Genomic DNA, 25,499 nt, shown 5'->3' with positions numbered 1-25,499 from the left:
ACTGGCGCCTGCGCGGATCGGTCCTCTGACGTCTGGCGGCTGGAGCCATCCCGGAGCAAAGCGGGAACATCCCGCTGCGGCATTCCTGGAGTGTGGCTGGAGGCACCCCGGGGTGAAGCTGCGGCATTCCTGGAGTGTGGCTGGAACCATCCTGGAGCAAAGGAGGCGCCTTCCTGGAGTCAACCTGCGGCCATCCCGCAGAGTAGCTGCTATCTTGGAGTGAACCGAGGGACATGATGGGGTGGGGCAGGAGATTTCCTTGAGTGAACCTGGGGTCTTCCTGGAGCAAAGTGAGCACTAGACTACACAGATTGGGATCATTCTGGAGTAAGTCTAGGAGTAAACTATGGGCCATCTCACAAGCCATACGTGCATAAGAACTAGAACCAGGAGCTGATCATTTCAGCACTTAGTAAAATCATTGAGAAACAAAGGACTACAGATGCTGGAATCTAGATGAAAAAAAACACAAGTATAATCACGCCTGATCTCTTATCACAGCACCACTTTCTAGCCCTATCCCCATATTCCTGATATGCCTCGTATCTAAAAGCCTTGAATATAGTCAGCAAATAAGCCTCCACAGCCCATATCCTCTGGATGAAGGAATTTCTTCTCAGGTGAATGGCCAATTCCTTATTTTAAGACAGTGATTCCAGGTTCCAGACACCCTAACCAGGGAAAAAACTCAGCATCTATCATGTCAAGCTCTATAAGAAGGTACTTTTCAAAGACATCACCTCTTCTAAACTCAAGAGAGTATTGACCTGGTCTGCTCATTCTCTCCTCATGTGACAAGTCTACCATTCCAGGAGTCAATCCAGGAAACCTCTGATGCACTCCTTCTGTGACAAATACATCTTCCTGGGGTAGAAAGTACAAAATATTCCAGAAGTGGTCTCACCAGGTCAATATATAATTGGAGTAAGTCATCTCTACATTTGTACTCAAAACTTCCAGCAATAAAAACCAAAATTCCATTTGCCTTCAAGTCTGCTTTTTGAACCTGCATATTAATTCTGGTGATTCATGTTCGAGGATACCGAGGGCCCTCTGAACACCAACACCTTTCAATACTGCACCATTTAAAATAATACTCAGCCTTTTTAATTTTTCTACCAAATGTGAATGAGCTCACATTTTTCCACATTATACTCCGTCTGCCATATCCTGCCCCTTCACTTTGGCTGTCTATATCCCCTTGAAGTCTCTGCATCCTCCTCACAAACTATGGTGAAATCAACCTTTGACATCATCAGCAAACTTGAATTTATTACTCAATGTTCATCATCCAAATCATCAATTTTGATTGTGGACTGTTGGGAACCAGCATCAATCACTGCTGCACTACACTGGTCACAGCCTCCCCACCTAAAACTAGCCTGTTTATTCCTACTTTCTATTTTCATTAACCAATCCATAATTCACCATTTAAAAAAAAACTCAGTCTTTTTATTTTAGTATGGTCGACCCAATGCCACGTGTTCTAATTTTGTTTATTAACCTGTCCTGTGGCACTTCCATCAAAGACCTTGTGAAAGTCCAAGTATACAATATAAACTAGTTCACATTGTCCACTTTACTAGTTACAGCCTCAAAGCATTGCAATATATTAGATTTATCAATCACAATTTCTCTTTCATAAATCCACATTCGACTCTGCTGAATCCTATTATTTTCCAATACCACTTCCTTGATGATAGATTCTAACATGTTACCTACTACCGAAGTCTGGCTAACCTCCATTATTAAACAGTAAGGTTATAGCTGCTACCTTTCAATCTGTGGAAAATGTTCCAGTATCTATGGAACCTTAGAAGATGATTGTTTGATTGGGAGAATATATTGAAAGGTATGATGGTAGACAGGCAATGGTTAGCATTTAAAGAAATAATACATAAGTTAAACAAAACATTTCCTTAAGACACAGTAACCTGACAGGAAAAGTGATCCATCTAGGGCTGACAAGAGACATTAAAAAGTGTTAAATTCAAGGAGGAGGCCAATAAGGTTGCCAGATATGGCGGTAAGCCTGAGGATTTTAAGCATTATAGAACCCAGCAAAGGAGGACCAGGAAATTGATAAAGAATGCTAAAATGGAATTGAGAGGGCAGACTGGCGAGTTTTATATATTTGTAAAAAGGAAAACACTAACATAGAGTGACTGACCTGAGCATCAAGGCACCTTTTGACTGCGTGGCATCAAGTGGCCCTGAATCAGCAGCTATCCTGCACTGGACATACAGCCACATAGAGCACAGCTGCATCCATCCTAGAGTTATCATGAAGCCATTCTGCAGTGATGCTGGGGTGACCCTAATGTGCCCGGGAGCACCCGAGAGGCAATTCTGGAAAACCTGGGACCAGCCTGAATTAAACCTGCGGCTAACCTGGAATAAATATGAAGCCATCCTGAACCAGTTGCTATTCTGGAGTAAGCCATGAGTTAATCTGGTGTTAATCATGAGCCATCCTCAATATGGATCCCTGAAGTGAACCTGGAATAAAGACAATGCTTTTGAGCAGTGAAAAACCCACATATGATGGTGTACAGAGGAATCTTGATGTGCTGATTCATAAAAAAATTAAACCCACAAGTACAACCAATTAGGAAGCCAAATGATACACTGGTCTTTATTGGAAAGGGTTTGAAATACAGAAATTAAAACATGTTTTTAAGATTATAAAGAGCTTTGGTGAGACTATATTTGAAGTACTATATGCAGATTTGATCCAACAAAGGATAGATCTACCTTGGATTCTGTTCAAAATAAGTTTACTGAATAGGTTAGCAACCAACATCCATTAAAAACCCATGGATTCCCATAGCAACTTGGACTACAACTCCTCCTATCCTGTAAAGAGTCCATTATATTCTCCCAATTTCTCCAGCTTTGTCTTACTTGTTCTGAGGATGACACTTTCCACATAAGTCTTTCCATGTTGTTTTCCTTTTTCTTTAACTGTGATAAGAAAGAAGAGGCGGAAAACAGCAAACTACCAACCTATGGGCCTGATATCTGTAGTTGGAAAAATACTGAAATGTATTATAAAGGATGTTATTTCAGGACATTTAAAACTAATTAATATGATTGAGCTGTGTCAGCATTGATTTATGAAAAGGAAATCATGTTTGACCGATTTAGTGGAGTTCTTTGAGGATATATCTAGTAGAGGAAATGAAAAGGAACCAATTGATTGGTGTATTTGGATTTTCAGAAGACTTTGGATTAAGATCCCATATAGCAGGTTGGTGAACAAGATTAGAGCACACTGAAGTGGGAGTAATTTACTAGCATGGATTGAGTTTGCTTACAGATGGAAAACAAGAGTAGGATGAAAGAATCCTTCTCAGGTTGGCAGGCTGTAACTAATGGGGTTCAACAATCCATATAGACTATTTGACTGAATTTGGCCAAATATAATGTTACCAAGTTTGCTGATGATACAAAATTAAGTGGGAACGTGAGTAGTTATGGGGATACAAAGGAGGCTTCATGGGGTTGTAGACGAGCTGAGTGGGCAGCAAGAGGGCAGATAAAGTACTATATGGAAAACTGTGAGGTTATCCACTTCCATTGAGAAAAACAAAAAAGCTGAGTATTTTTAAAATGGTAATTGGACAGACCTGGGTGTCTTTGTACACAAGTCACTAAAAGCTAGCATGTAGCAGAAACTAACAAATAGGAAGGTAAATGGTATCTTGGCCTAAACTGCAAATGGATTTGAATACAGAGGGAAAAGATAAATTATTAAAATTATATAGGGTCTTTGCAAGACCATTTCTGGAATATTGCATACAATTTTGGTCTCCTTATCTAAAAAGGTACTTGCTCCAAGGAAATGCGATGAAGATTTACCAGACTGGTTCCTGGAATGGCAGACTATCATATGAGGAAAGATCAAATAGGTTAAGCTTCTGTTCTCTACAAGTTAGAAGAATGAGAGGTGACCTCATTAAAACAAATACAATTCCTAGAGGGCTTGACAAGGTACAGGTAGGGAGGGCAATTTGTCATGGCAGAGGAATCTAGAAGTTTATCTTAAATATTATTTATATATGTATATACACACACACACACACACACACACACACACACACATATATATATATGAGTCACAGTCTCAAAATAAGGGGTAGGTCATTTAGAACTCAAAGGGCAATGAATCTTTGGAATTCTGTATCCCAGAAGGCTGTGGAAGATTGCTTGTTGGTTGCATTTAAAACAGAGACTGGCAGTTTTCTGGATATTAGAGGAAACAAGAAACATGGTGATGATGACAAGAAAATAGTGCTAAGAGGCCTGAATAGCCCACTACTGCTCCTATTTCTGAGAGGATATAAGAATATATTAAGCTTTCCATATAAAAAGCTCCATCTTCCAGCTTACATTTTGATTTAATTTCTGGATAAAAGTATAGGAAATTCACCTTAAATGGAATCATCATTGCTGAGCCCCAAATCATAACATATTTGTTCAGGAACTTAACTGGTTCAACCATATTGACACAGTGGCAACAAGAGGAGAGAAGAATATATTTACCCTATGACTAGAGGCTCCCCCATTTCCTCAAAGCCCCTGTATATAATTCTTGTCAGGAATAATATGTAAAAGACACATACAGATGAAAGTTGGTGAAACAGGATTCAAACAAGTCTGGAACAGAGGAGTCCAACTGAGTGGTGACCCTGACACTGGATTTTATTTCCACCATTGGTGCACAGTGGCTGCCTGGGTACTATCTATGAGGTACGTTTCCTGAATCATGGAGAAAACTACTAGAAGCAAAGTCATGGGAATGTCATCACTGTCAAGTCATAAATCATACTGAACTAAACAGAGACACCATTCTTTCATAATACTTGGGTCAGAATCCTGCGATTCCCTATCTGGAAACATCATACAATGGTTCAATGGTGTTTCACAGGGATTGCCAAGACCTGTTGGGTTGATGGCATCACCAACATCCCAGAAAAAAGAAACTATTATTATCAAAATACAAATAAAGTAGGAGGGTCTTCATTTGTGTTTTGATTCAAATTGTTATTTTGAAATAACAATTCACTTGTTCTAAACAGATGAATACAACTTCAGATATAATTATTCAGTTTGGGTCAATGTTGTTGAGTCCATCTGAAGTTCTTTCTTTTTTCTGATGATTTTTGCAACATCATTCTTTAGTTTCCCCACACTGCCTTCCAATTCTTCTCCAAGCTTTTGAATCATTTCACTCCTTTCGTTTGCAAAATACTTCAAGTAATGAATATGTTCCTCATCCTAAAATGAAATGCACAAGGAACACTAATTAACTGGCAATATTAAAGGATCCCTATCTATTATATAGTGGGATTTAAGACTGTTACTCAAAGAAGCTAATAAAGTCTGAGTAATAATTGAAATGCAGGAAGCAATCAATGGCTGTTCCAACATTGAAAATAAATAAGCTATTGTATCCCTATAGCAGAATTTATTGATATGAAAATGCATATTGTAACATATGGTAGCAGAATAACAGCTTTTCAATCAGAAGGTGCAACATAAAAACTGGTCCTGATTATTAATATAATTTTTAATGTATCGTAATATTTTTAGAGTATCTCCTATCATCAATACATCCAACCTTGCTGTTGGGAAGATCACCGCATTCAGGACTGTCACTACCAACCCCCCACAGTAAATTGTCAAGATTTACCTTGTGCAACTGCTTTCTTCAACTTACAATAGAAATATAATATATCTGCAGTGTCTGTGCTCAGGATAGTTGTAATTGGCATGAGAATACATTGAATCTTTTTCCTGCTCCAGGGTGTAATGTTGTAATGATAGTAAGCATTTTTGTCTAGTATTTAGTGCCACCATGCTGCTTTATTATTAGTTTTCAAGCAGTTAAGAGGAGACATCCTATCTTATTTGCACATCTCTGCGGTGCACAAAATCCCAAAACCTAAGAAATAGTAATTAATTGACAAAGCACTTTGAATCACTTAAGAGATTTAACAAGCCACAAAAGAAATTAAAGTCTTTCTTATGGTGGTCTTCCAACTTGGGGACATTAAAGCCAATTTAGGATAATCATTATTGCTAAAGCTACGTTCAGAAAGACCAGACCCTGAACATGGAACATTCTGATTCTCATGGCTCAATGTCCGTTCACAGATTCACATGAGAAGAGCCACCCCCTGCATTTTAAAAACTAAATGTGGAACATAAACTGGCAAACCATGCCGGACACATAACCATCTTTCATAAATTAACACAAGATCTTCTAATAGATACAAGGTTTAAAAAGATAACAGAGTCACAGAGTTGTAGAGCGTGGAAACAGGCCCTTTGGCCCATCGTGTCTATGCTGACCATCATGCCTATCAATACTAATCACACTTTGTTAGTTCACCCTGGATCCCATGTGATCTAACCTTCCAGACTAATTTACCATGCTTGACCTTGTCAAAGGCCTTGATATAATCCACGCAGACAATGTCCACTTCGTTCCTCGTCAATCCGCCTGGTCACCTCTTCAAAAATCTAAATCAAATTCATGAGGTGATTTCCCAGGCACAAAGCCATGCTGACTATCCCTAATCTATTCTTGCTTTTCCAAATGCAAATAAATCCTGTCTCTCAAAATCCCTTCCAATAACTTTCTCACCACTGATGTAAGGCTCACTGGCCTTTAGTTCCCTTGTTTGTACTTTCAGTCCTTCTTAAATAAAGGCACATTAGCTATCCACCAGTCTTCCAGTACCTCATCTGTGGCTAACAAACTTACTAAAGTCTCCGCCAGGGCCCCAGAAACCTCCTTCCTTGTTCCCCATAACATTCAAGGATATGCATGGTCATGCTTCGGGAATGTATCCATCCTTATGCATTACAAGATCTCCAACACCTCCACCTTGGTAATGTTGATATACTCCACAATATCACTGTTCCTTGCCCTGAAATCACTAGCTTCCATGTCCTTCACATTAAATACAGAAGTTGTAGCGATGGGCTACGCACTGAGCTTGAAATAATGACACACAGTCGGTAGGTTGCACTCGAGACTGGTTTATTGCGAACCTCGCCACGCTGGCTTTTAAACAGTTAAGTTCCCGCCCTCTCCGGGCGGCGATGACATCAGAGGTGCGTCACCAGAACCTCTTCCTGCACACAGGCTTTCTCCCCTCACTGGTGGAGAAGGCGGCCCAGCGCCATTTTGTGGCTGGCCTCTCTGCCGACGCGTGCGCCGTTTTCGGAGCTGGTTTGCCTGCGTGGAAGGCGGGTCGCCACATAACCCCACCCCCCAGAGCCGGCAATACACCCCCCAAAGTCCACAGACTGCATCAGTCGCTGTTTGGGCGGTCTGCCTCTGCTCCGTGGGGCCTGAACCTCAACTGGCTGCGCCAAGTCCACATGGGCCAGTTTGAACCGATCCACCATGAAAACCTCATCTTTCCCCCCCAGTGTCTAGAACGAATGTGGACCCGTTGTTCCTGAGCACCTTGAATGGCCCCTCGTACGGCCGCTGTAGCGGTGTCCGGTGTGCGCCCCTCCGTACAAATACAAACTTACAGCTCTGCAGATCTTTGGGTACGCAGGTCGGGATCTGTCCATGCCATGAAGTCGGTACAGGGGCCAGGTTGCCGAGCCTCTCGCGTAGTCTGTCAGGACTGCCGTGGGTTCTTCCTCTTGCCCCCTTGGGGCTGGTATGAACTTCCCTGGGACAACCAGGGGTGCACAGTACATCAGCTCGGCCGACGAGGTGTGCAGATCCTCTTCGGGTGCTGTGTGGATTCCAAGCAGGACCCAGGGAAGCTCGTCCACCCAGTCAGGCCCTTTCAGGCGGGCTATGAGAGCCGACTTCAAGTGACAGTGGAAACGTTCCACTAGTCCATTTGACTGTGGGTGGTAGGCAGTTGTGTGGTGTAACCGTGCTCCCAACAGGCTGGCCACAGCCGACCACAGGTTGGAGGTGAACTGGGCGCCTCTGTCGGAGGTAATGTGGGCCAGTACCCCGAAGCATGCTACCCAGGTTGCAATCAGCGCTCGGGCGCAGGAATCGGCGGTGGTGTCAGTGAGTGGGGCCGCCTCCGGCCATCTCGTGAACCAGCCTACCATAGTTAGGAGGTACCGCGCTCCACTTGACACTGGCAGGGGCCCCACGGTATCCACATGAACGTGGTCGAACCTCCGGCGGGTGGGTTCGAACTGCTGCGGTAGGGCTTTGGTGTGCCGCTGCACCTTGGCCGCTTGACACTGCGCGCACGTTTTGGCCCATTCGCTGAGCTGTTTGCGAAGGCCGTGCCACACAAACCTGCTGGAGACCATCCGGACGGTTGTCCTGATGGATGGGTGCGCCAAGCCATGTATGGAGTCGAAAACTCACCGCCGCCAGGCTGCTGGGACAATGGGGTTGAGGTTGGCCGGTAGCCACGTCGCACAGGAGGGTCCTCCCACCTGGGCCTACCATGAAGTCTTGCAGCTGCAAACCTAAGACTGCGGTCCTGTAGCTGGGCAACTCGTCGTCTGCCTGCTGCGCCTCCGCCAGTGCTACATAGTCCACCCCTGGGACAGGGCCTGGATAGCTGGCCTGGAACGTGCGTCCGCCACAACGTTGTCCTTTCCAGAGACACGCTGGATGTCCGTCGTGTACTCGGAGATGTAGGACAGATGTCGTGGCTGGCGGGCCGACCAAGGATCAGACACCTTCGTGAACGCGAAGGTCAACGGTTTGTGGTCCGCGAATGCGGTGAAAGGCCTGCCCTCTAAGAAGTACCTGAAATGTCGGATTGCCAGAAATAGTGCCAACAGCTCCCAGTCGAAGATGCTGTACTTGAGTTTGGGTTGCCACAGGTGCCTGCTGAAGAATGGCAGGGGTTGCCAGCACCCCTCGATGAGTTGCTCCAGCACCCTACCGACTGCTGTGTTTGATGCGTCCACTGTGAGGGCGGTTGGAACATACGTCCTGGGGTGCACCAGCATCGCAGTGTCTGCCAAGGCTTCCTTGGCTTGAATGAAAGCGGCCGCGGCCTCTTCGTCCCAAGTAATATCCTTGCCTTTACCCGACATCAGAGTGAACAAAGGGTGCATGACACGGGCTGCTGAGGGGAGGAAACGGCGGTAGAAGTTGACCATACCCACGAACTCCTGCAAGCCTTTGACTGTGTTGGGCCGGGTTAAGTGGCGGATTGCATCTACCTTGGCGGGCAGGGGTGTTGCCCCGTCTTTGGTAATCCTGTGGCCCAGGAAGTTAATGGTGTCGAGTCCGAACTGGCATTTGGCTGGGTTGATTGTGAGGCCAAAATCACTCAGGCGGGAGCAGAGCTGGCGGAGGTGGGACAGATGCTCCTGACAATTTCTGCTGGCTCTGAGGATATTGTCCAAATAGATGAACGCGAAGTCCAGGTCGCGTCCCACCACATCCATTAGCCGCCGGAATGTCTGTGCGGCATTCTTCAGGCCGAACGGGGTAATGAGTGCTGTCTTGGGAATGTCTTCAGGGTGTACCGGGATTTGATGGTATCCCCAGACGAGGTCCACTTTGGAAAAGACGCTTGCCCCGTGCAGGTTTACTGCAAAGTTGTGTATGTGCGGCACGGGGTAGCGGTCTGGGGTTGTAGCCTCGTTCAGTCGATGGTAGTTGCAGCATAGTCTCCAGCCTCCGGCTGCTTTGGGCACCACGTGCAGGGGGGAGGCCCATGGGCTGTCTGACCTCCGTACGATCCCCAATTCCTCCATCCTCTTGAAGTCCTCCTTCGCCAGGCGGAGCTTGTCCGGGGGAAGCTGTCGTGCGCGGGTGTGGAGTGGTAGTCCCTTGGTTGGAATGTGGTGCTGTATTCCGTGTCTGGGGATGGTTGCCGTGAACTGCGGTGCCAGAACCGATGGGAAGTCCGCCAGGATTCTGCTGAATTCGTTGTCTGACAGCATGATGGAGTCCAGGCGTGGGGCTGGCAACTTGGCTTCACCCAAGGAGAACGTCTGGAAAGTCTTGGCATGGACCAGCCTTTTCCCATGCAAGTCGACCAGTAGGCTGTGAGCCCGCAAAAGTCCACCCCCAGGGGTGGTTGGCCACGGTGGCCAGTGTGAAGTCCCACGTGAACCAGCTGGCGCCGAACTGCAGCTGCACTGTGAGGATGCCATAGGTTCATATCGTGCTACCATTTGCAGCCTTCAGGGTGGGTCCTGGCTCCCTGTTGCGGGTGTTGTACCCCGTCAGGGGTAAGACGCTGATTTCCGCTCCAGAGTCAGCCAAGAAGTGGCATCCCGACTGTTTGTCCCAGACGTACAAGAGGCTGTCCTGCTGGCCAGCCGCCGTAGCCATTAGCGGCAGCTGGCCTTGGCATTTCCCGGGAACTCGCAGGGCGGGCGACACCGTCGGGCTTCTGTGCCCCCACCGCTGGTGGTAGAAACACCACTGTGCATTGGCCTCCTCAATCCTGCCTCTGGGTTGTGTGCGCTCCGTTGCCGCGCCTGGTCTGTCCTGCCGTTGGGCACGTGGCTTGGTAATCTGTCTGACGGACGCCCCACTTTCCTTCTTGGCTTTCCACAGCACGTCTGCCACCTTCTGAGGGTCACTGAAGTCTGCGTCGGCCAGTAGCAGATGTATGTCCTCGGGCAGTTGCTCTAGGAACACCTGCTCAAACATGAGGCAGGGCTAGTGTCCGTCAGCCAGGGCCAGCATCTCGTTCATTAATGCGGACGGCGGCCTGTCTCCCAAACTGTCGAGGTGCAGCAAGCGGGCACCTTGCTCCCGCCATGAAAGGCCGAAGGTCCTTATGAGCAGCACTTTGAATGCTGCATATTTGCCTTCCTCCGGGGCCGACTGTATGAAATCCTCAACCTGGGCGGCTGTCTCCTGGTCAAGGGAGCTCACCACGTAATAGTAACGTGTGGAATCAGAAGATATCTGCCAAATCTGGAACTGGGCCTCTGCTTGGTCAAACCACAAGCGTGGTCGCAGTGTCCAGGAGGGTGGCAGTTTTAGTGTAACTGCATGAATGGATGAAGGGTCGATCATCTTCAGTCCAAATCCCGTTTGGACCATCGGGGTCACCAATGTAGCGATGGGCTACGCACTGAGCTAGAAATAACGACACGCAGTCGGTAGGTTGCACTCGAGACTGGTTTATTGCGAACATCGCCGCGCTGGCTTTTAAACAGTTAAGTTCCCGCCCTCTCCGGGTGGCGAAGACGTCAGAGGTGCGCCATCAGAACCTCTTCCCGCACACAGGCTTTCTCCCCTCGCTGGTGGAGAAGGCGGCCCAGCGCCATTTTGTGGCTGGCCTCTCTGCCGACGTGTGCGCTGTTTTCGGAGCCGGTTCGCCTGCATGGAAGGTGGGTCGCCACAAAGTATTCATTTAAGACCGCGCCCATTTCCTGTGGCTCCACATTTAGATTACCACATAGATTATTAAAGGGAGCTATTCTCTCCCTAGTTTAATCTTAAAATACTTATAGAATCTTTTAGGATTCTCTTTCATCTTATTTGCCAAGGATATCTCATAGCCCCTTTTTGCCCTCCTATTTTCCTTCTTAAGTGTACTCCTACATCCCTTATACTCACAGGGGTTAGAATGAAGGACAAGGCTGGCAAGATTAGGGAATGAATTGAGAGTGGAGGGGAATCGTTAACCCAGCCCTTCTGGGAAATAAAAAGCTGGGCAACAATTTTCTGAAAAACAACTGAAATTAAACTGCACTCTGATAAGTTTTTTGGAACAGGAAAGAATACCATTATTTTATGTGTCAGGGAGACACATTCAAAGGCACTTCATTTGATTGAAATTATAGCTTAAGAAAATGTTTAGATTTTTCCAGTATCATTCAGCTCAAGTTGTCATTTGAAGGTACACAAGTGTGGCTTGAAATTAGTTTATCAATAAGCTTGTGACCTGTTTTCTTTTGATGGGCAAAAATTGAACTGGTCAACAATAGTTACAAATGCCAAAGCCTTTTTTTAACCTCTCCAAAATTTGTTTATTGAAATTATATTTAGCAGGCAAATTTTCCATGTTTACCGATGATTATAAAATTACTAAATTTCATTTACTGAATAAATTAATGATAGGCAAAATGATGGCCGGTTCTTTGGTGTGGAAGTGAGGGCAGATAATAATGCCAGCAGGATATCTGACCAGCAAAATCCTTGCGTTAGTGAAGTTGTCCATTAAATTGAAATGGAATAAAACTAAAATGGTTACAAATATGATGAATGAACTCCAGATCTAAGCATAAACCTGAGGATTAGTTACAGCCTAAGTAATTCCCTTGTATTTATTATATTTTGCATGAATACTGCAGTGTAATTTTTCTCTCTTTATTGTTCATCAGTTTTGTGGACTGGCAGTGCGAGCTCCAAGAAAATCATATTCTTGAGATGTGAATGCTCATGTAAAAGATTAATGACGGTAGCATGCTTACAGCAGATTTAACAAGAAATAGTCCATACCTATGGCAGATTTAACAAGTAGTCTGCAATTGATTGCTAAGTGATTTTACATTCAGAATATGTTACAAAGGTATATGTGAGAACCCAAATTAATTTCAGTTATCCAGCAGCTCTAATATCTCATGAATGATGAAAGTACAAGTGATTCCAAATTCTTTCACTCAAATGCAATGAATTCTTTCATATTATCATTAAAATATGTTTTTAGAATTATGGATTCATAGAACACAGAAATACTCTTTGGCTCACTGAGGCTGTGCTTACCATCAAGCACCCACTTACACTAATCCCACTTTATTTTTCACTCATTCCCATCAAATCCCACCATATTCCATCACTCCCAACAGGTTCTAAACATTGAGGCCAATTTACGGTTGTCAATTAACCTACCAACCTGCATGGTTTTGGGATGTGAGAGGAAACCAGAGCACTTGGAGGTCACAGGGAGAAGGCGCAAATACAACACAGACAGCACTGGAGGTCAGGTGAATCTCGTTCACTGGAGCTGTGAGGCGGCAGTTCTACTAGTTGCACCACTGTGCTGCCTTTTAAAAAGTGGTACAAAGCACAGAGATATAAACAATGGAGAGACAAGCAGCCTTCAGGCTGATGAAATGGTCATAGATGTAGCAGACTAACTTTAGTGCAGAGAGTTTGAAAAGATAGGTTTTGGAAAGATTATTCATGACAGGCAGTATAAACTAAAAGGTAAAAGGGACTGCAGGGACAGAGAGACCTCAGGGATCCTTGGGCAAATCTTTGAGAAAGTAGGACAAGTTGATGGACCTGTTAAAAAAATAGAGGATTCTTTCTTTAATGGGATATTACAAAAGAATGCAAAAACAAGGTTAAACCCTTATAAGTCGCTTGTTAGACCTCAACTGGTGCAGAATCCAATTCTGGGCAGTGGTCCTTATAAAGATTCCAAAGCCTTGAAGAAACCACAGAAGAATTTTATGTGGAGAAATGGATGAGTGTTTCAGTTAGATAGAAAGACCAGAGATGCTGAGATTGGACCTTTGAGCACAGAAAATGTTGAGGGAAGATTTAAATAAATGCTCAAAATTATTGGGTAAATGCAGATTTGAAGGGCAGGTGAAGAGAGAAATTTAAAATAATTGAAAAAATCCTGGGAAGAAATAAAATTTATTTTTGCTCAGGAAGACATTTCTTGAAAAGGGAGGTGAAAGTAGAATTTTTGTGCAGGAGTTGGATCTCCAGTGACAAAAAGAAAAATTGAGGGGCTAAAGAAAAGAGCAGGAGAGTTGATGGCTCTCAGTGAGCCAGCATACACAACTGAAGTGTGACATATGGCCATGGTTAGCACTGTACAAATTCACAATTCTTAGGTTAAAGTTAAATAATGTCTAAAGCAAGCATGCAAAGTTTAGTAACTCACTGCAAATCTAATGATTACTCAAATAAAAAAAGTGATTTAGCTCCCACAGTTGACTTGCAATATGAAATGGAGGAAATCTTTTAATTCTCCATGGTTCATACTGGAGCCCCAAAATTCTGCTCATTGAGAGCAGTGAACAATGGATTCCTATTCCGACCAGGGGAGAAGAGGTAGGGGAGTAGGGGAGATTCCAATATCCTGACCTCAAGCAGATGATAAACAAGCCAGTTTGAAAATAGCAGTCTTAGTCTTGTAGTGAATAATTCCCACACTCCTAATCTCAGATATTACAATATTTCTGAAATTATGGAAACTATAAAGACAATTTCTACCCATGATTTTTTGAGGATTCTACAATATAATTTATCACAAAAGCTTTGTAAATATTTAATCCTTCCATTTTCTTCAATAAAAAATCTCGTTGCATGTTTGTAATATATATTATGGTTTATTTAAAATTTTCATCCTTGGTCTAGTAGTTCCTTTGCACAACTGCAAACTATTGTGCTGTGCAATTGAAAATATTTGAGTATCCACTAAGACACAAATCTTGTCCACTTATGAGCCTCTTAATATCCAATTGGAAATTCCACACTTAAATTTCCAGAGGAATTTTCAGTTGTACTTGAAACATTTTTCTGGTGTAAAATTCCCCCAAATGATTTCAAACAACGATGAGTCGGAGTACAGGAAGGAGATAGAGAGCTCAGTGGCATGGTGTCATGACAACCTTTCCCTCAATGTCAACAAAACAAAAGAGCTGGTCATTGACTTCAGGAAAGGGGGCGGTGTACATGCATCTGTCTACATCAACGGTGCTGAGGTCGAGGGGGTTGAGAGCTTCAAGTTCCTAGGAGTGAACATCATCAATAGCCTGTCCTGGTCAAATCACGTAGATACCACGGCCAAGAAAGCTCACTAGCGCCTCTAATTCCTCAGGAGGCTAAAGAAACCCAGTATGTCCCCTTTGACACTCACTAACTTTTATCAATGCACCACAGAAAGCATCCTATCTGGATGCATCATGGCTTGGTACGGCAACTGCTGTGCCCAAGACTGCAAGAAACTGCAGAGAGATGTGGACACAGCCCAGCGCGTCATGGACACCAGCCTCCCCTCCTTGGACTCTTTACCTCTTGTTGTCTTGGTGAAGCAGCCAGCATAATCAAAGACCCCACCCACCTGGGACATTCTCTCTTCTCTCTCCTTCCATTAGGTAGAAGATACAGGAGCCAGAGGGCACATACCACCAGACTTAAGGACAGCTTCTACCCCACTGTGATGACTATTGAACGGTTCCCTTATACGATGAGATGGGCTATGACCTCACGATCTACCTTGTTGTGACCTTGCACCTTATTGCACTGCACTTTCTCTGTAGCTGTGACACTTTACTCTGTACTGTTATTGTTTTTACCTGTACTACCTCAACGCACTCTGTACTAACTCAATGCAACTGCACTGTGTAATGAATTGACCTGTACAATCAGTATGCAAGACAAGTTTTTCACTGTACCTCGGTACAAGTAACAATAATAAACCAATACCAATAGAACAAAACCCAAAAATCACTCCTGTGTGAACTTCAACCTGTCTGGTCTGAAAAAAGGCAGTTCCTATTTATTCATGGAACAGCCAACTTTTATTAGTCTTTTTTCCCATTAAACAGGGCTATTTAAATTGGCCAACACTCAAACTGCATTCTTTGTCCTCAGAGATCTGTGACCTCCTTCGCCTTCAAATACAGAGTCACAATAGTGCCTGGACTGCTTTCAGTCATTCCCAGGGTCCTGGCTTCAGGATCATTCCAGACTGTTGTTGCTGATCTCTGCTACATCTCAGTTTGCTGCTCACTGATGTATCAGGAAGATCACTCAATCTTCATCTAGCAGAGCAGGATGCATATCTGCTATCATTGCAGGATTCCCAAAATGCAGACAGTCATAGACTGCACTCATACTCATTATAGGGAGCTCTGCGGCAATCCCTTATCAGGATCACCTCGCTCTTGCCCCGAGGAGTTTCTGTGGCTCCCTTGAACAAAGAACATGCCTCCTGTGGATACTGTTCTTTACCAGCTTCTCCAGGTCACTCTGATCCCTGGGAACACATTTCTACCCTGTTCCATCACTTCAGTATCCATTCTTTCATTTCACTTCAGTATCCATCATTCATAAAGCAGTTTCACTTTCCTTTAACTGGAAGAGCACTGCACATATTGAATGTATGCCTTTTTAAGGACCGTCTGCCAAGGTCACAAGTGCAAGACTAGCAACTGTGAGATCTTCCAAAGGAATGACATGTGTTGAAACTCGCACAGCATGGTGCTATGTGTGGAGGTCCTGACAATGCTGTTCTTGAGCCCAGTTACTGAAGGTCCCAATGTTTATGGGGCTTTTGGAAACATAATTAGGATGAAGCACAAAGCTGTTTAAATGCCATAAAAATGCAGTAAAGCAACTCTAGGCTCTCATGTTTCAATCCCTTTGGGGCCTTTCCTCGTCCTACCTCTCCAGCCCTACAGTCATATGAGAACTCTGCCTTCCGCTCTTGCGTATTACACAGTTTCTTTGTCCTGCCATTCAGGCTGTAACCTCAGCTGTCTAGACCCCAAGCTCTGTAATTCTGTTCCTACACCTGTCAGCCTCTGTTCCACTCTCCATTAAGCTACTACTTAAAACTTACCTTTATTCCCAACCTTTCAGTCATCTGTCCTCATTTCAACTCAGTGTCAATTTGCATCTTATTGGCTCAGTGTTAATTTGCATCTTATTATGCTCCTGTGAAACACCTGGTAATGTTTTGCATCTTAAATGTGGTACAGGTGATCCCCACGTTACAGCTATTTGGATAACAGAAATTTGCTCTTACAGAATTCATAAATCACCAATTTAAGATATGGAATAGAAGTCCCTCTTGCGGATTTTGTGTGTTTTAAAAAAGTAAATAAATAAACAATATTTATTTTTTTCAACTTACGTTTGTTGACACATGTGCAAATGATGTGGCTTTGCCTTATGGAGAATCGCAATACGGACTATTTTTGAGGAACACAACCCCCCTGTAATGCAGGGGTCACCAGTACATAAATACAATTTGCTATTGTTGTTATAATCTGAACTTGCCCGTTACTCTCTGCACATTTTTTTAAAGCATCTATTCAATGTATCAGCTATAGTCTTACTAAAGCAAAATACTGCAGATGTTTGAAATCTAACTCAAAAGAAAAAGTACGGACAATTCTGTTTCTCTCTCCCAATTCCTCTGCTGAACATTTACAAATATATTTTATGAAACATGAATTTGCACATATTGTAATGTGTTCATTGAACCACTTTCTTGAAATTTTCTAGCATTTGTTTTATTTCCCCTACATTCTGGTCCTCTGTAAAATGTGTTGTGTGATTTGATATTCCAATTCTCTGCTAATATTTTCTTGAAGTATTTCTGCTTGTTCCTTTTCTTAGATTCCTTTTAATCTCCTTACTAAACTACTTATCGACTAGGTTTTGCAGCATTTACATGTTATAAATGGAAACCTTTCATTTAAGCTGTGTACATCCTTAAATACATATTCCAAGTTTCACTGAATATTCCAAGTTAGTCACTTTTAGATAGCCTAAAAATAAATAATGTATATGATGTATAATTAGTTAACAACCCTGAAGTGAACACTGAATAATTACAACATCCTGACATAATATGCTTTATTTTATGAGTCTGGGAAAATCCTTATATATGTGTAGTCATATCCCCATAAGTAGAAGCATATTTAATCATTTCCTGCTCTTCTCAGGTCAGTTTTGTGAGGATGTGTATGGGCTGATATAGTACTTTCTGAAACAAATTTTAAAATCCCTTTTAAAGCAATTTTCAAAACTATACATTTTTCATATTTTTCACACAGGGGAGTTTTGTAATTCCATTACTTATTTTCCTCTGGCTGACTACTACATCAGTGTTTAGTAGATTACAAGTTAATAATTGCATTTCAATATGTACACATTCATATGTTTTTTTTTAAGTATTTCACAAATAAATGCCACATTTGACAATAAGGCTATAGTTAATAAATAAAATTCTGCACTTTCTGGAATACCCATATTATGTTCAACCAATGTAGAATACAGTATCAATCAAAGATCCACTTACAACTGGGATCTTACTTCTAAATCTACTTCAATTTCTCTCAGTTATAAGCTAATCAAATTTGAGGTTGATTTAGTTCTACTTCTCATATTCAAGCAGAAAACTTGCCATAATTCAGTTCTAATTGGCACTACGGTGATTTGTCTCTCCTTCGGAGAGTATGCAGGCAGAGTTAATGCAGAAAATATTAACAGTGCTTTAAAAAGTACATTTTCTTTCTGGTGTTCACATTTCATTGGGACTGGGCACTCTGTATCCAATAACCATTTTATAGTAGCAAATGGGAACCAATCTAATGGGGAAAAAAATAGCTATTTCAGTTTTCTGTTCTGATTAACTACAATGCAGATCGAGTCAGAATAAACAAAACATTTACAACTTGGTTCATTTATTTTAATTTTATAGTATGTGGAGCTGGCATCACCATAAATTATCAACAGTTGTAGAAAGTGTGATGGAATTAGCCTTCCTGGCGCCAGCCCTCCTATAACTGTCCAGCCTCCATTTCAGTTGACATCATTATACTCAGTTTCAATGACTTATGTTCTTGTACCATATAAAAACAACATAAAACAGCATGGAAAATGTCTGCACATCTGTCAACACATAACATTTAAATACACATAATGGGAGTAAGTTCTCATCAGTAAGATCTGATTTTTTTTTATTATGCATTTTGCAGGATGCAAGGCCAGCATTTATTGCCCATCGCCCTTAAGGGGTTGATGAAACACCTTCTTACATTACTAAGCTCCAACTCCAACATAGCAGCTACAATACCACCAAATGGCTTGCTGCGCCATTCCAGAGGGCAATTAAGAGTCAACCATATTGCTTGGTTTTAGACTCACATATTGGCCAGACTCAGTAAGGGTGGTAGATTTCTTACCTAGAGGACATTAATGAATCAAGTTGCTTGATACATTAATCCAGTAGTTTTATGGTCACTATTATAAATACTAGTTTTCTTTTTGGTATTGTAGAGTTTTGTACTTCAATTTCACAGCTGGGATGGTGGATTTGAACTCTGGATTTCTTGTCCCAGCCTCTAGGTTACTAGTCTGGCAGTTTAACCACCATAATATTGAAGGCAAGGCCACTTCTCCTGGATGGGATTGGCTTTGATCATAACAATCATTAAACCAGCATTACAGAGCACTGTTTAAACTTGCACAACTAGTGAGAATTCTGCCCCATTGTGCTGGCACATACATGTTTTTTTTCATCAAACAAGATTGCACTAATAACAAAACACAACCAAAATATGTAGTGGTTAGCATAACGCTTTACAGCGCCAGAGACCTGGGTTCAATTCCGACCACAGTCTGTAAGGAGTTTGTACATTCTCGCCGTGTCTGTGTGGGTTTCCTCCGGGTGCTCCGGTTTCCTCCCACATTCCAAAGACGTACGGGTTAGGAAGTTGTGGGCATGCTATGTTGACACCAGAAGCATGGCAACACTTGCAGGCTGCCCCCAGAACACTCTACGCAAAAGTTGTATTTCACTGTGTGTTTTGATGTACATGTGACTAATAAAGATATATTATCTTATTGAAGCTGGAATCTGAAATTAAAATAGTAAATGCTAGAGGTACTCAGAAAGTTAAGCAGCAACTGTGAAGTCAGAAACAGAGTTTAACCAGTTCACTTTTAACTGCTCAAAATAAATCTGTTGAACTCAGGTGAATAATTTAGACTCTAAAAGTTCAAACCCATTCTGAATGTGCCTTCAGCCATGTCTGGTTTTAATGAAGGCAAGACAGAGCTTTGGCAACTAAACTGCTTTTTGGTGCATAATAGGACATGGGCAGAAAGGTATAAGGTGGGCCTCAAATTTATGCAGAGTAGAATGATGAGGACTGGTCAGAGTGTATGGGAATAGTCAAGTCTAGAGGAAACGAAAGACATGGCTAAGAGTTTCAGCAGCCATTAACCTGAGGTGGGGCAGCTTCAAGCAACACTAGAGCTGGAAATAGGATTTTCTCCTTTCTTGGTGCTTTGAATATGTACTCTATAAATGACTAGCACCCAAGCAGATCCCTTGCAAAAAAATGGTGAAATGGGTTGAGAGTACATTAGATGAAACATCATCTGGATTCTGGGTGTCTTATAGCCAGAATCATGCATTAAAATGGAACCTGCATGGTTCCCATTAGAGCCATTCAATTTTGTACATTTCCAGACACTTTGCTACACAACTTTCTGAGATTATCTTCAGCCCTCAAAATCACACTCCCTATGGCAGTATGACACCAGCAACATACCATGACTGCAAAGTAGGACTACTTGGCTGCGAGGAACAGAGAGGGACCTTCTAGACATATTGAAAGAGACTCTACATTCTCATATGCAAGACAAATACCAAGAGGGAAGTCTTGTTGTGCCAGAGGTGGAGGGTGTTGGTGAAGGGAGGTGAGAGACTCACAGGAGACTTACTATAGGAAGAACCTAGCAGGAGTATTTAATCAATACATTAAAAAAAAATCACGTCCTCATGAGATATGGTGGCAGAGTGAGTTACATATCACTGACAACAGTTGTAAGAGAGCCATTTCAGTAGCACATTCATGTGTTAATAGCACATTCATTCACGTTTTAGTGTTGCAGGTGGTCCTGCAAAGAATGATATGGTGTCACCTGGGCTCTCATGGCCAATTAATGCTGTTCCACACTGATGCTATGGATTGGAGTGTGCAGAGGTCATTTTGTCTGGACTGGGTACTATAATTTAGCAGACACTTTATGAAAAATCTCTCTCCATCTGGGAGATCCTTATTGCCCACGGTCAATGCTTTCCTCCTCCACTTTGCTGGTTTTCTGCTGAGACATTCCCCTGCTCCTCTCGTCCCTGCTGCTCTTCATCCTGCACCCCAGATCTCTCAGGTCTTAGGCTCCAAGTCTTACTGCAGTTCTTCCTCTTGCTCCAACTACTTTTTTCCCCCCATATTGCTGGGTTGTGGCACATACAACAACAAAGACCTGTTTGATGTGTGCTAACTGATCCAATTTAAAGGCAAGGTGGTCTTAGAAATGGCCTGGTAAGAGGTTTGAAGCTCATGGGGTCAAACAGGACACCAAGGTTGTGAACAATCTGGTGCAATTGCAGACAGTAGCCTGGGAAAAGGATGGAGTTGGTGGCTAGGGAACAAATTTTCTAAGAACTCAAACATTAACAGTGTTATGTGATACAATGTAGTGTTATGCATCACTTACTGAATGCTAACCACTGGCAAACACATTATGTGTCACTCTAAAATTGTGCTTTCCAATTATATTTTATTTCTGTTGAAAGTTAAAAGGGGTCAACGCCCTTTATGCTTTACTTGGAGTCTTCAAACATTCCACTGCTGCATTAGTCAATGTCAGTATAAAGCATATACAAAGATAACTCTTCTCTTACCAGTGGCCTGACCTGTTTCAAGCGGATCAGTCTTCCTCTCACTCCAATCATGCTGAAGTAAAATGTCTTGAGCGCTTTTGCAAACTCAGCATCCACACTGGGTGACCTTTGATGGGATTGATCATCAGTGAATTTCACTGAAACTCCATCTGCAAACAGACAAGTGGAAGGTTGAGAGTTAAAATATGATGGGAAATGATCAGAATTCAGCAAAGCACAAGTGTGGCTGATAATCATGGGTGTTACCATGCTTTGAAGAAAAAATTTTCATCTTTTGTGCCTTCTTTTGCAGTTTGCTATTTTCACTTCTTAAGGCTTGGTTTGCTTCTCGAAGATTTTTTGTTTCTTGTTCCATCATTCTCAGTTGCTGAGATAGTTTGAATTTATGCTCTTCATCATCCTGCACGATCACATATCAAAGTATGTTAAATATAGAACGTTGCTGAAATTTTTTTCCCTCTGTTTATCAGATTAAAACTTGCAGAACAGATGAAAATATTAATGGCTCTTACTGCTAAGCAGAGCACAAGTACCTGTAGTCTGTGGTGGAAAATTAAAGTAAGCAAACATGAATTAACTGCAAGCTTGAACCTTTCTAATTCCAGATAATCTTATAAAGAACAGATTTATCATACCAGTAGCACAGATGTCCATTGATTTCTATAGCTCAGATCTAACAGCACGCTACCATCACTTGACAGTGGGATACTAGCAAGCACCGTTTCCATTTCTTGGCAACCTTCTGACAGAACACAGTTTGAAATAATGGTTATGTTCCACTTCTAGACAAGCTTATTTCTCCCTCAATTTTGAGTATTCACATAGATTTCCTTTTAACATATAACACCAACATCAAACATTTATCAAAAAGCAAAAGACCTGCAGATACTGAAAATCTGGATCAATACAGAAAACACTGGAAATACTCAATGGATCAGGCAGCACTAGTAGATCTGGTAAAAGGTCATCAGCCTGAAACAACAAGTTTCTCTCCCCAAAGTTGCTGCCTGACCTGCTGTGTATTTCTAGCAATTTCTGCTTTTGTTATTGAAAACTATTGTCTGCTTTGAAAATTTTGCATATTCTATTTCATTTTGGGATGAACAGATTGAAGAACATTTTTGTGGCCAAGCAGGGTCAATAGAGTAATTTGGCATAAGGCAAGGAAAAAGGAGAGGAAGAGGGCAAGGGTGAGCGAAGGGAGTGGTTGAGAAAGAGTGAGTGAGAGAGACGGGAATGGGGATGAAGGGACATTGAGAGGATGGAACAAGAGGGCAAGGAGAGGGAGAGGAATGGGCAGCAGAGGAATGGGGGAGGTGGTCCAAGAGAACGTGGAAAAGCAAAACCTGAAGAGTGGGAATTTAAATGTGCTGCAGTCCCTTTCAGGCAGCAAGCTCCAAATACCCTCCACCCCTTAGGCAAACAAAACTCCTACACTCATCTCTAATTTTTCTACCAAGTACTTTAACTCTATGTCTTCCAATTACTGGTCTGTCTGCCAAGGGAGTCAATTCTCTCCTTTCTACTCTGTCGGGGTGCTTTATAGTTTTATACTCCCCAACCAGATCTCTCCTTTATCACATCCGTTGCAGGGAGAACGATACTGGCTTCTCCTGTCTTTCCCCACGGCTGAAGGTCTCCTGTCCTTGAAATAACTGCATGATCCTCCTCTACAGCAGTCACGTACTTTCTGTGGCGACTGCAGATGCTGGAATCTGGAGCAACAAACAATCTGCTGGAAGAACTCAGTGGGCTGAACAGCATCTGTGGTGGGAAAATAATTGCTGACATTTTGGGCCAAAACCCTGCATCCTCTCTGTAATGTGCTGACCAGAAATGAATGGAGTACTCTGGCTGAGCCCTAACTAGTGTTTTGTCCAGCTCTCCTGCAGTGACCCTGCCCTTGTATTTTTTGTCTTGGTTTATAAAATATTTCATATACCTTCCTGTCCACTTTGTCTATTGCTCCCATTGCCGAATGCAACGCAGCAGGAGAAAGGGCGTGACACCCACCGATTAGATACTCAGTGGAGAAGCTACTCACTCATTAAAATGTTGCTTCTGTTGGGGAAAAAGCAATGTACAAAATGCTGTTCATGTCATAGTGAAAATGATGTTTGGGGTGAGGGCCTAATAAATTGATATTCTGAAGGGATACATAAACATCTCAACAAGGTTCAATTTAGTGGGGTGGGCAAGATTACACATGGGAATTCTTTGGGTTTGATAAGAGTCTCAGCTAATTTATGGAAAGAATCAGGTCTCTGGGAATGCGTTGCGAACTTCAGGTCATCTCCAAACTCATGCACCGTCGAACATAGATCATGCATCCCTGTACTCGGGGATGTGTATGCACCCTCTAATTCAGGACTGTACGTGCATCCCAGTCCCCCAATGCCCAAACACAGCCTGCACATGCATGCATGCGGAATTTGGACCTTTCAGGCACATGCATTGTTCTGGGGCTTCCCTTAGGCAATCACCACTGGGGGCTGCACACATGCAAATTGGAGGCTGCAGCCTGAGAGATCTGCAAGTTACCTCCCAGGAGAAGCCACAAGATGGAGAAAGGCCAGTGATTGAGTTTAGGAAAGATGTTGAAGAAACTTGCACGCAACAATGACTTGGTATCAGAATATGCACGACATTTGCTTTTGCAGAATTTTAGGTGCCTGCAGCAGGTATTCTGTTGAACTGTGGCCACCATCATTTTGGAAGAATGACAAGATCTTGGTGTATGTGGAAAGGAGATTTATCAGAATGGTGACAGGGACAAGGGTCTTGTTTGTATGGAGAACCTAGGAGCTGTCTCCTCAGAGTAGAGAGGCTTTATGGGGCTCCGATAGGGATTTAAAATTGTGAATAGTCCTGACAGTAAATAAATGGAAACAGCTCCCAGTGACAGAGATTCATAACCAAAGTATATGGATTTAAAGTGATAGATTAAAAAGAGGCGAAGAAGCAGTATTTAATTTTATTTTAAAAACAGTGAGCTTTATGACTGGTAATCTGCTGTCTGAAAGGGTAGTGGAAGCAATTTCAAAAGTAACATTCAAATGAGATTTGGATAAACACTTGGAGAAAAAAGATCAATAGGAGAATGGAGGAGATTAGGATTAATTGGTTAGCTGGCATTGGAATGATGGGCTGAATAGCCTTGTTCTGTGCTGCATTGTTCTCTAATATTGTTTATGTCAGCCATCAATGAACCTATATAAGACAAGTTTTGAGGAACAGTCATAGTGGTTGTGGTCAGTACACCAGACACAGTTGTTTCAGCTTATGTTATTGGGATAAAGTCAGAGTCATAGAATCATGCAACATGGAAACAGACCATTCGGCTCAATACATCCACATCAACCAGTGCGCATCTTTCTGTATTAATCTCATCTCCCAGCACCTGGTCCATAGCCCTCTCTGCCTAGGTGATTCAACTGTTCATCTAGACACTTCTTAAGTGCTCTCAGTGACCCAGCTTCAACCACTCTCTCAGGCCATGCATTCCAAGTACATAGCACTCTCTAGGTAAAGACATCCTGGTGAATCTCCTTTGCAACCTCCCCAGTGCTTTCAAATCCTTCCAACAGCATGGTGATCAGAACTGCACGTAGTACTCCAGCTGAGATCTGAACAAGGTTTTACAAACTTGGAGCATAACCTCCCCACTTTTGTATTCGATGCCCCAACTGAAGGCCGGTATCCCATATGCCTTACTAACCACATTATTTACTCATACTGCCACCTTCAAGGATCTACAGACTTGTACTCCAACAATAGATATAAAACAGAAACTAATCATTTAGAGTATAACCTTTAAATGCAATTGGTACCCTGGGCCCACTTTTCCTGCTTTAATATGGCTTTTCCATGAACAAAACCTAATCATCAGAATTTCCAAATCAAGTTTAGGTAAATGAATACTCCTCACTGGTATTCACCGGGAGAAGGCTATGGAGGCTGTAGCAGGTAAGGGAGGGGTACACTGATATTCTGGAGCACATCTGTATCAAGGAGGACGAAATGCTGGAAATATTGGAGCACTTGAGGGTGAATAACTCCCCAAGGCTGGACAGCATCTATCTCAGGATGCTATGGGAAGCTAGGGAGGAGATTGCTGGAATT

General features: G+C 42.8%; 1 protein-coding gene across 1 annotated transcript; it reads right to left on the bottom strand.

The window, feature by feature from the left end:
• Positions 1-5,103: 5,103 nt before the first annotated feature.
• LOC127571138 (kinesin-like protein KIF28P) lies at positions 5,104-23,349 on the bottom strand. The gene is made up of 6 exons (XM_052017264.1): positions 23,320-23,349; positions 21,624-21,777; positions 21,390-21,526; positions 19,531-19,541; positions 18,721-18,772; positions 5,104-5,280 (listed from the first exon to the last, which is right to left on the bottom strand). Exons 1-6 carry the CDS (start codon positions 23,347-23,349, stop codon positions 5,104-5,106), a joined length of 561 nt encoding a protein of 186 aa, XP_051873224.1.
• Between the last annotated feature and the right edge of the window lie 2,150 nt (positions 23,350-25,499).

The sequence above is a fragment of the Pristis pectinata genome, chromosome 1, assembly GCF_009764475.1.
Source record: "Pristis pectinata isolate sPriPec2 chromosome 1, sPriPec2.1.pri, whole genome shotgun sequence".
NCBI lineage: Eukaryota > Metazoa > Chordata > Chondrichthyes > Rhinopristiformes > Pristidae > Pristis > Pristis pectinata.
Note: the sequence above shows the minus strand (reverse complement) of the source record. Positions and strands in the feature narration are given on the sequence as shown.

What these genes read in the sequence shown, in the direction of transcription:
- LOC127571138 (XM_052017264.1), bottom strand. Translation starts at nt 23,349, where the DNA reads ATGGGAGCAATAGACAAAGTGGACAGGAAG. An exon ending in TAGACAAAGTGGACAGGAAG is followed by an intron (nt 21,778 to 23,319) that starts GTATATGAAATA and finishes GTGATCGTGCAG; the next exon opens with GATGATGAAGAGCATAAATT. An exon ending in AATTTTTTCTTCAAAGCATG is followed by an intron (nt 21,527 to 21,623) that starts GTAACACCCATG and finishes GTCTGTTTGCAG; the next exon opens with ATGGAGTTTCAGTGAAATTC.